Source organism: Cucumis sativus, chromosome 3, assembly GCF_000004075.3.
Source record: "Cucumis sativus cultivar 9930 chromosome 3, Cucumber_9930_V3, whole genome shotgun sequence".
NCBI classification, from domain to species: domain Eukaryota; kingdom Viridiplantae; phylum Streptophyta; class Magnoliopsida; order Cucurbitales; family Cucurbitaceae; genus Cucumis; species Cucumis sativus.
The window spans coordinates 933,067-943,146 of NC_026657.2; the positions used below are offsets into that span (position 1 = coordinate 933,067).

Sequence of the window (10,080 nt, forward strand, 5' to 3'; positions counted from 1 at the left end):
TCGAAACAAGAAGTTTAAAATTTGTATTTGGACCTCTTTTATATTCTTCACCAAAATTGTTTTTTTTTTTTTGAAAGAGGTAACATTCAAACAATCCTCTAGCAACTCACTATTCCATGTCTTAATTGTTAACTAAAGAGTTAGCTGGGGCTAAAAACCAAATCATTTATAATTATAACTAATACATTGTGAAACTTGAGAAGGTTAAATGTTCTTTGGCTACATCAAAAGTATTGAACTACATGAATAACTATAGTACACAGCAGACAAATAAATTAAAACAGTGCACTTTGGTAACTCAGATCGACAAATACGACCTACATTTGATGAGTTTTTTTACTCAACAAATACTGCTAAGATTAAACAAACTGTAACTTAACCCTAAGTTACATTAACAAGTTATCACCATAATTTAATCATAAACCCGAGTTCTATACAAAAATTAAAAATTGAAAAATTAATTGATGTATTAAATATATAGAATTAAATTTCGTGTCTTATTGATACCTAAATTTTCAATTTCCAATTTAATTTAATTGATCCATGAAATATAAATAGTTTAAGGTGACAAATATTTAAAGGTTTAGATACTAAATTTAAAAATGATCGGATTTTGTCTTCTAATAACTCTATTCTATGAAATATAAATAGTTTGTCAATTTTTAAAAAATACCCTATTTTTTTAAGAATATGATATGAATATAAGAATTGAAATAAAATAAGTCATACAATTTAAGGAGACATAAGATATTAGACTTCTTTTCGGAGACATTTGTAAAAATAGTAAAAAAAATATGATAATAGAATCCATGTTACAATAATTTTTATGATTACTGTCTTGTAGTCATTTGATAGTTATATGATTACGATATATGTCTAAGATGAAAATTATTATTTTTATGTAACCAAAATCTATAGTCTTCACGACAAATTTTGGAAACATTTTTTCTATACGTCTAAGATGAAAATTATCATTATTATTTAACCAATTTCAATATGTATTTTTTTGGCAAAGACTAAACTAAAATTTTCTATGTATAGATTGAATTTGAAAATTTTAAGAGTATAAAAACTAAAAGATGCAAAGAGTAAAATTAAACCTAAGAATAAAATTAAATCAGTCATAAACGAATGAAACCAAATAATCTTAAATTTTATAAAAAAGGCAAAATAAATTTAAAATAAACAAATTAAGTTAATACCCATCAATATATCTTATCATTGATACAATATGAAATTTTGTTATATTTTATAAATGTTTGCCCTTTAATGTAATTCTCTTTATCATAACGTATGTGTAAGAATTGTTTAGCAAAATCTTGTCAAATCATACAAAATTAACTTATAAATAATACCGGCTAAATTCTACATTTTTTTTTCATGATTCCTTTGCAGTTTACCATATTTTAAACTAAAAAGAGCAAATAGAAAGAGAGAGAGAAAGGAGAGTACATGAAGAAAGATGCCAAAATATACATAACCAATGCCTGACATTCTCACTGATCATATCGAAAGTCCTCTTTCAACCTTCATTGAATCTCTCGCTCCACCAGCTGTTGCCTCACCAAATTCCGTCCAACTCCCCCATTTTAATACTCTCCCCCCTCAACGCCAAAATTTGGCCTAATATTTTCACTTCGGCTTTTCATCAAACAACTTGCAATCGAGCATAACATCTCCATCGACCACCATGACAGAGCAAAGCCCGAGACCAAAGCAATCAGAAATCCATAACTTACCTCCACCGAAGTCCACCAGCGCCCGGAGCGTGTCGACACCGAGGTCGGCCACCAGCGGCGGTGGCGGAGGAAGCCGGAGGGAAACGCCGGATTTCCACAGCACGGCAGCAAAGCTGGAGAGAGCGAAGGAGGTGTATAGGGCGTATGAAGGGCATGGAGAAAGGCCGACGATTGCGGAGATTTTGGGATGGTGTTTCTATGAACTTTGCTCGTTTTTCGTTTTGGCGTTGTTGATTCCAGTTGTGTTTCCGTTGATAATTAGTCAGATTAGTGGGCCTCCGACGGCGCCGCCGCAGGGATGGTTTAAGAGCTTTAGGGGCTTCGATTGCTCTTCAAGAGAAATGCAATTGTAAGTCTTCTCTATGTCTTTCTTTTTTGGGTTGTAGAATGATATCCTCTTACTCATCATTTTTTGATTTTTTTTTCTCAATTTAGTATATGAATTTTAAAATATTATGTTTTATTTTTTAAAATTTAAAATGATATTACCATTTAGTTTCAACATCTACGCATCTAATTTTGACTTTTCACACAATATTCATTTTTTAACTTTAATATTTATTAATTAATTTTTAATATATGACATTTTCAAATATAGTAAAATTTTAAATTTAATCGAATAGAAACCGATACACTTCCACGAATATTTATTATTATAGAAAATGAAATTTTGTTATATTTTTTAAATTTTATTATTTTTAACCATTTTTCTTTAAATAATTTAAAATTTATAATTTTTATATATAACATGATGAACTATAAAATTTATAAATATAGCAAACTATAACGGTCAGATAATGAGCTATATATATGAATATATATATATATATATGAATACTGTAGGTTTGATAGTTTATTGCAATTTATTACACATCAACTATGATGTTTTGATAATTTTTTCTGTTTTAAAAACTAAAAATAATTAAATTTAACTATTTTATATATTGTTAAATTATATATATTATTTTTAAATGTTACTTTTGCAAGGACTTAATAGATATTGATGTTAGTAATTGAAATCGGACAACTAATGAAAACTGGAGGTTGAAATGTAGCTCAAAACTTACGAACTAGATCAAAACATAGACTTAAAACTCAACTTAAGATTATAGCATTTTTAAATTTTACAAAATAAAATTGTATGTATTTTGTAAGAGACGAATATAAAGATGGTTATTATTATTAGCTAAAAATTGGGAAAATAACAAAGAAAGTACACGTGGGGTTCTTTTTTATTGGATGGATGCAGGTACCAAAGTCTAACAGAGCAAACAATAAACGTATCCAACGCCCAATTCTCGCCATTAATATGGACCTCAATTTCATGGGCTGTGGGTTTGGTTCTGGCCGGCCCAATCCTCGCCGTCGCTTCCTTCCACCTCGATTACGGATTCCATCAATACCTCATCACTCTCGCTGCCGTCGCCGCCGGAGCCCTCACGTGTCTTCCGACAGGTTTCTTCAAAACGGTCAAGATTTTTCCTCTTTACATTATTTTAATCGTCATTGCTCACTCTGTCGCCTCCACCTCCCACACGCGCCACCTCGGCCTCATGCTCCGTGGCCTCACTGGACCGATTATCCACAAAGCCAAATTTTCCCTCAGAATAATCGGATCCGGTCAGATTTCGTCCTGGTCTGCCGGCGTCGGCGGTGTGGGTGCCGCTGCTATCTCCGCCTTCACTTACCACATGCTTCGAAGGTATTATTTCACTTTTATAAATAAACCGAAAATATTTTAGAAATAAAAAATTTGAACCACCACGTCGTTTGAAATTCTTTAGAATTTATACTTTAAAGTAGTTTTGAAAACCAACGTTATGATTTAGTATTAAAATCTTAATTTGACTATGATTTTACTCTTGGAATCCTTTTATTAATAATAATAAACTTTCAAATTATTTTAAATAGCTTTACTTTTATACTTTTTTTTAAGAAAAAAAAGAGCAATTCATTCATGACACAACACTAAAACTGAAGAGTACACATGTAAAAAAATCCTTTTACTTTAGGAAGTTACAAAGTTACATTTCATTTGAGTATCATTAACAATAATTTCGGGAATTAAAAAATAAATAATAAAAACAGCAACAAGAAAATTGTTTAAAAAGTTGTTTTTGTTTTTAAAAATTATAGAAATTCAAATATTAATAAGAATATGTGTGGAAGAAAAGCACAATTAAAAAATAATAATAACAAAATGATTATGAGAGAGATATTCAGTTTAGAGAATTGGAATATTCTTAATTTATTGTTATTATTATTATTTGCTCTAACTCTGCATGCTTTTTCAATTATCAGTGACAAGCAAGTTCAAGGAATCGACAGCCACTTCCTCAACCTATGGATCGTCACGATCTTCGCCGGCCTAAAATGGCTTATCGGAATTTTTCATGTCTTCCTCACAAATCGATCAATCTCTGTATCAATTCCTTCCGATTCAGAGATTCACATTCTTTCAATTTTTAAATATCCTCACGCAATCGCCACCGTTATCTCCGGCGGATTCCTCTCTTCCTTCGCCACAATCTCCATCTTCACTTCCGTTTTACTCTTCCTGATCAGCCAAATCTGCTTCAAGCCAGTTTTAATCTTCTATCTATTGTTAATCTACTTCCTCGTCCCTCTAATTTCTCTTCCATTACTCCATCAACTTCAGATCCGAATCAAAGCCGACGCCTCAAAAATGCTGATTCTTGGGTTCATCCTCTCCGCCGCCACTTCCGCCACCTGTTTCTACTTCCACGCCTACGCGTGGCAGCGGCACCTGGTCTTCGTCTTTGCCGTTCTTCAAGGCACGGCAGCGGCGGTTCTTCATGCGTACGGAAGAGCTTTAGTGGTTCATTGTTCGCCTGCAGGGAAGGAAAGTGCGATTTCGATGTGGTTTTCATGGATGCGAGCAATCGGCGGTTGCGTTGGATTTACGGTTGCGGCGGTGGTTCCGACGATGTTGCAGGTTTCTTCCGGTGTGGTGTTTTGTTGCGCCGTCGTTGGAGGAATGTTGTTGATTTTCGGTAATGTTACTGATTACGATGGCGCTGTGGCGGCGGGGCATGTGAGAGATGACAGTGAAAAGGGTTCGCCGGTATTTGGACTGGATTCTCGGAGTGAGAGTAAAGAACTTGAGTCGCCCTGAGAATTTTGAACGATCGTTTTAATTTATTTACGATTTTTGAATATTCTTTGCTCGTAATAAAAAGGGGTTTTTTCAAAACCAAATTGTGAATCAATTCTTCTTTTTTGGTTTGTTTATTTATTTATATTTTTTTTATACGAGAGGGAAATTCAAACCTCAATCATGGCCATGTGTGTATGTTTAATTTGACAAATTATTGTACTAATTTTTAGGATGATATTTACTAACTATATATTTGGTGGGACCTTATGATTTTTTATAAATGTTTAAAGAAAAAAAAATACCAAACTAAAATAAACAAAGACATTAATTATTGACTTGGAAGTTAGGATATAGAAACCAATGCCTCATTTTTTAATTGTTGAGGGAAGATGCATATGTAATGTAATTACAAACAAAAAGTTTAGTCAATGAAGTCATCACCCGAACAACGGCGCATACAAACAAAATTCCATTCAAATTTTTAATTGTCCAAGCGAGTCGCAGCAGGCGGCGCATACGAACAACAACGGCACATTATCAGCGTCGTCGATTCCACAGCAGCGAGTGTGCTGCCAGATCTCGCATATGTCACAAGCCACCATCCTCTCGCCATCGTCGTCTCCGGTGCCACACTCACATCGAACTTTCCATGTACCAACTCCTCCTTGGTACTTCAATGGTGTATCTAAATCAATACCCATTCCTTTCACAAACAACTCTGCTCCCGATTCTACCGCTCCAAAAATCACCTCTCTGTCTTCGTAATTCTCCAAATTCTCTATCGCCAAAACCTCGAACTGTTCCGTAACGTAATATGTGTCTCTTAGAGCTTTTTCTGCTGCTTCTTTTACTTCTCCGATTGTTGTGTGTAGTGGAAGAACCACTACCTCGCCGGATGGCATGAAATCACTCTTCAACTCTAAATCCGTATGTGTAAAAGTTAGCCTCGGCATCAATTTGATAATGAACGTCAATAGATGCTCTTCTTCATCTTGAAGAGGCCATTCTTTAGCAAAATGTTTACTATCGAGAACTCCCTGGGTTGCTAATTCTACCATTTCTGATTCTGGATAGTCAAGGAAAATGCTTCTGTATATACATAGCACGTCGTTGTAAATGTCTTTGCCAGGAGTTACGGTTGGTTCTGAATTTTCTGTTGATTCTTGCTCTTCTGTTAATTGAATGCCATTTCTAAGTTCATGAATCGTGTACTCTAAAATTCGTGTTTTAGGATTCACTGCACGGCGAACTATTTGGTTACCTACGATCACGTTGTTCAGTGATTTTAGAACGTAATCGAGCAATCCAGTGTCGCCGATGTGAAGGCGAGCAGCATCTCGAACATCTTGACGAGTCATTCCATTTCCGCCATGGCTGAATTTATCTGATTTCTTCTCTTCCAATGCTTTCACAATCACCTCCGCTGCGTATTCTAACCGTCTCGCCGGCCATCGGCTGTCCATATTAGAAATTGCAGTGGCGAATTTTCTGTACCGTATTTGCTTCTCCTTCACTAGAGATTGCTGCTTGTTTCGCTGCAGAGATTGTCTACACGGAGGAGGAGATTTAGCGATTGGTTGAACCGTTTTCTTCTCGATCGCAGAAACATATTTTACTGTCAACATGAACTTCAGTAGATCTTTCAGTGTGATCAACTGCGTTTCACTCAGATTTCGATAATGTCGAATGATTTGCTTCACTTCTCTTCCTCGATCGCTATAGTCGACTTCGTGCATTATCTTGTCGAGTTCCAGAGAGCTGAGGATTTCCAAAGCTCTACTGTAATGGTGTTCTTTCACTCCAAAGCTTCCTCGGCAAAATCTGTAGCCCCATCTCCCAAACCATGGATGACCGTATGCTACCCCATGAAGAAGACGTAGATCCATTGATCGTTTCTTGGATAAATCCTCAACTGTAATTTTCCTAAGAACCAAACAGAAAGTTAGAGAAAATTTCTTTTGCGGCAGAGAAGAACAACAATTTTATCATAGTCATTCATAACTTCCATTCTTTACACCTTGTTCTTAGATTTGTGCAGATTCTATCCCAAAGATCCATAACTTCTCTGCCACAAAGAAACTTGGATCCTCCTTCGATTCCATTGACGCAGAGCAAATGCCCGAAGCCATTGCAGTGAATCAATCCATGAAGAAGATGAGTTTGATCATCGAGGTCGAAACCGCCATCGTCTAATCGTTTGTTCCACCGATCATCCAACGGTATTACGATATGATATTTTCTTTTCGATACAAAATGATTACTCCACCCTGAAAAAAAAATCAGAAAAAACAAATCAGCCATGAACAGAATCCATAGAAACAGAGAAACTCAGTAGAGAAAAAGAATTCAAACCAGAACATCGGCATTGATCGCAGTAGGGTTTTGGGGAGAGCTTCACATCTTCTTCAATAGTGTAAAGTGGAACAACGAAGCTTTTATTTTCATGAACAAGGAGAGTACACCATATAGGCATTTCTTGAATTCTGTAATCTTCAATCTCTGCACATTGTTGAAGAAAGATTCTGATATTCTCACGAAATGGACCCGTGGGGTTGATTGGCGATCCAGGATCCCCGAACGTTTGAAACCCGAAAAGTTTAGGCCTTCTTTTTCTCTTCTTGCAGGATTCCAGAATCGAAATCGACATGGCTGAAGATGAACTTCATTTCTTCATCTTCTTCTTCTTCTTCTTTCTCTACCATTCACTGAATTTTGGTAGTTTCATATTTGGATTTGGAGGTTTTGATAAAGGAACTCGAGAGAATGCTTAGAAAGTATACCGTTTTTCTGAGTTCGTTAAGTGTATATTGTTGAGTTAGTTTCGGCAGTTATGTTGAGATTGTAAAGCTAAAGGATGTGAATATGTTGATATATATATATACTAAATCAAAAGTTTGATGATATTAAATGTCTATGATATGTTTTGATATTTATTTTTTTATAAATGTTTGTAAAATATTTTTAAAAAATATGTTAATCTTCTAATTCAATATGAATGGAACTAATGATAATATGGGTATTTTTTTAAAATAATAAAATAAATTATAGCAAAATTTTGAATTCTATTCATGTTAGAAATTGATAGATTTTTATGACTGTCTATCAATAGTAATAGAAGTATATTAGTGTCAATGTCTATTATTGATAAATCTAAAAATTTGTTATACGTTGTAAATATTTTTATCAAATTTGCTATTTTTGACAATTCTTCATAATAATAATAATTATGTTCATAATTTAGTTGGAGATTAAAAATAACTTAATTACCTATTTAAACGAATTTTGTACATTTTTTTTATAGAAAATATTTGATATCCATAAAATTGAAATAGAGATAGTTTCAAATTTAGCAATTAAATTCAAAGTAATTAAATATATAGTAACATTTTAAAAAAAAATAAATATAACAAAAGTTGTCAAATTATATCAATAATAGAAGTGTATCAGTGATACATCATGTTGCAAATATTGGTCTATCACTTATATATTGTACGATTCTATCAGCGATAGTTTTGTTATATTTACAAGTTTTTTTAAATGTTGCTACATCCTTAATTATTATTCATAAAATGAACATTAATTACAGTTTTCCATTGAAAATATTGATTCATCAATGTTTTAAGTCTAACAATTGTATGAATTGATGATGTTGATATTTTGTTAAAGCTTAGGGTCAATTGTGTAGATGACATTTAAACAAAAAAATATATATAAATATAGAACAAATTTGATAAAATACAAACATGTTTATGTCCAACTACCATTTCAAATATTTCCTTAAATATGTTTAGTGTCATTGATATAACAACTATACCTGATGATTTCTATAACGATAACCATTGAAGGTATGCTTCACCGGTTAACATTTGCTATTTTTACAAATTCATATGCTATATTTTAAATTTATTTTATAAATTTTCTCATGTGCTATACTTTTCATTAAAATTTAAGATTGTAAATGTTGTAAATGATTTGTTAATTTTATTTGTGTTTTCAACAATGATACATTCCGAGTCCTATATTTATATATAATCTAAAACCATGAAGACTATTTATGGGGTGATTCGAAACCTCATGATGTTCTGTCAAATTATTTAAGTCTAAACGTTTGTTGCAAATTACATTGAACTTTTAACTTTTCTTTTTTTTTCAATCTAGAGGACCAAAATTTATTTTTAACTAATAAACAAAAATTGTAAAAATTTGTTAGAGTAAAAAAATGTGAGAAATTATTATAAATAGAAAATAACCAAACTATTTATAAAATATCGAAGAAAAAGAAAACTAAAATGGTCTAACGATAGGTTAATAAATTTTTCCAAGTAAGTAAATAGTTTTAATTTTTTTTGGTTTATTTAAAAACATTCCTAAAAAATGTTATAAATATTTAGTGCTTCCAAACATAATAAATGGATGATAATGGAAAATATGGATATCCTTTGATTTACTTATATTTCTTAAATGCAATAAAATGTGGGGTCTATTTTAAATTTTGTAATATATGAATGTTGCATAATGGGAGAAATTATGAGTGTACAATTCCATTTGGTTTTAAATTTACGCGAGACTCACTAGTCTTTATCATGGTTATTATTCTCATTTGTTACCCATATTATTATAATTATGAATATATGTTACCTCAGATATCTCTCCTACTGCTATTGTTAATTGTTTGGGTTTGACATATAACACCTAACAAAAACATTAACGAGTTTAACAAAATTATAGTCATAATTAAGTGTAAACTTCTAAAATACACGTTTTGTTTATTGTTATAATTTATCAATTTATTTTCACGGTAGATTATAAAATACAGCAACTTTAATGACGGTAATAGATAGAAATTTTAAGAATAATAATTAAGTATATAGCAACATTTTTAAAAAATGCAAATAAATATAGTTGTCTATTATATGGTAAATTGCATAATAAAATGACAAAAATATTTAGAAAAAATAGTTCATAACACTATTTTTCTTTCATACTGCGAATATGAAAAAAATTAGTGATATCAAACGGTAATAATAGGATTATCACTTTTAAATTTGCTACTTTTGCAAATTTATAAAATATTGTGACATGAATTTTATTATCATGATTTTCTTTTTGCTATTTTCATAAAATGTTCAATAATACTAATAAACTCTTATGGTTTATTAGTGATAGACCAATAATTTTAATATAGATTATGTTATATCGACGGATATTGCTATATTTACCCGT

The 10,080-nt window shown here is 32.0% G+C and overlaps 2 protein-coding genes across 2 annotated transcripts; one reads left to right on the plus strand and one right to left on the minus strand.

Annotated features, from left to right (window-relative positions):
• The first annotated feature begins 1,449 nt into the window (after positions 1-1,449).
• On the plus strand, positions 1,450-5,035 carry LOC105435055. Its single transcript, XM_011654406.2, has 3 exons — positions 1,450-2,088; positions 2,989-3,441; positions 4,041-5,035. Exons 1-3 carry the CDS (start codon positions 1,691-1,693, stop codon positions 4,873-4,875), a joined length of 1,686 nt encoding a protein of 561 aa, XP_011652708.1. The 5' UTR covers positions 1,450-1,690; the 3' UTR covers positions 4,876-5,035.
• A 171-nt stretch (positions 5,036-5,206) lies between these two features.
• Positions 5,207-7,731, minus strand: LOC101209218 (PHD finger protein MALE MEIOCYTE DEATH 1). The gene is made up of 3 exons (XM_011654407.2): positions 7,210-7,731; positions 6,875-7,124; positions 5,207-6,780 (listed from the first exon to the last, which is right to left on the minus strand). The coding sequence occupies exons 1-3, from the start codon at positions 7,502-7,504 to the stop codon at positions 5,331-5,333; spliced, it is 1,995 nt and encodes a 664-aa protein (XP_011652709.1). The 5' UTR covers positions 7,505-7,731; the 3' UTR covers positions 5,207-5,330.
• Positions 7,732-10,080: the final 2,349 nt, after the last annotated feature.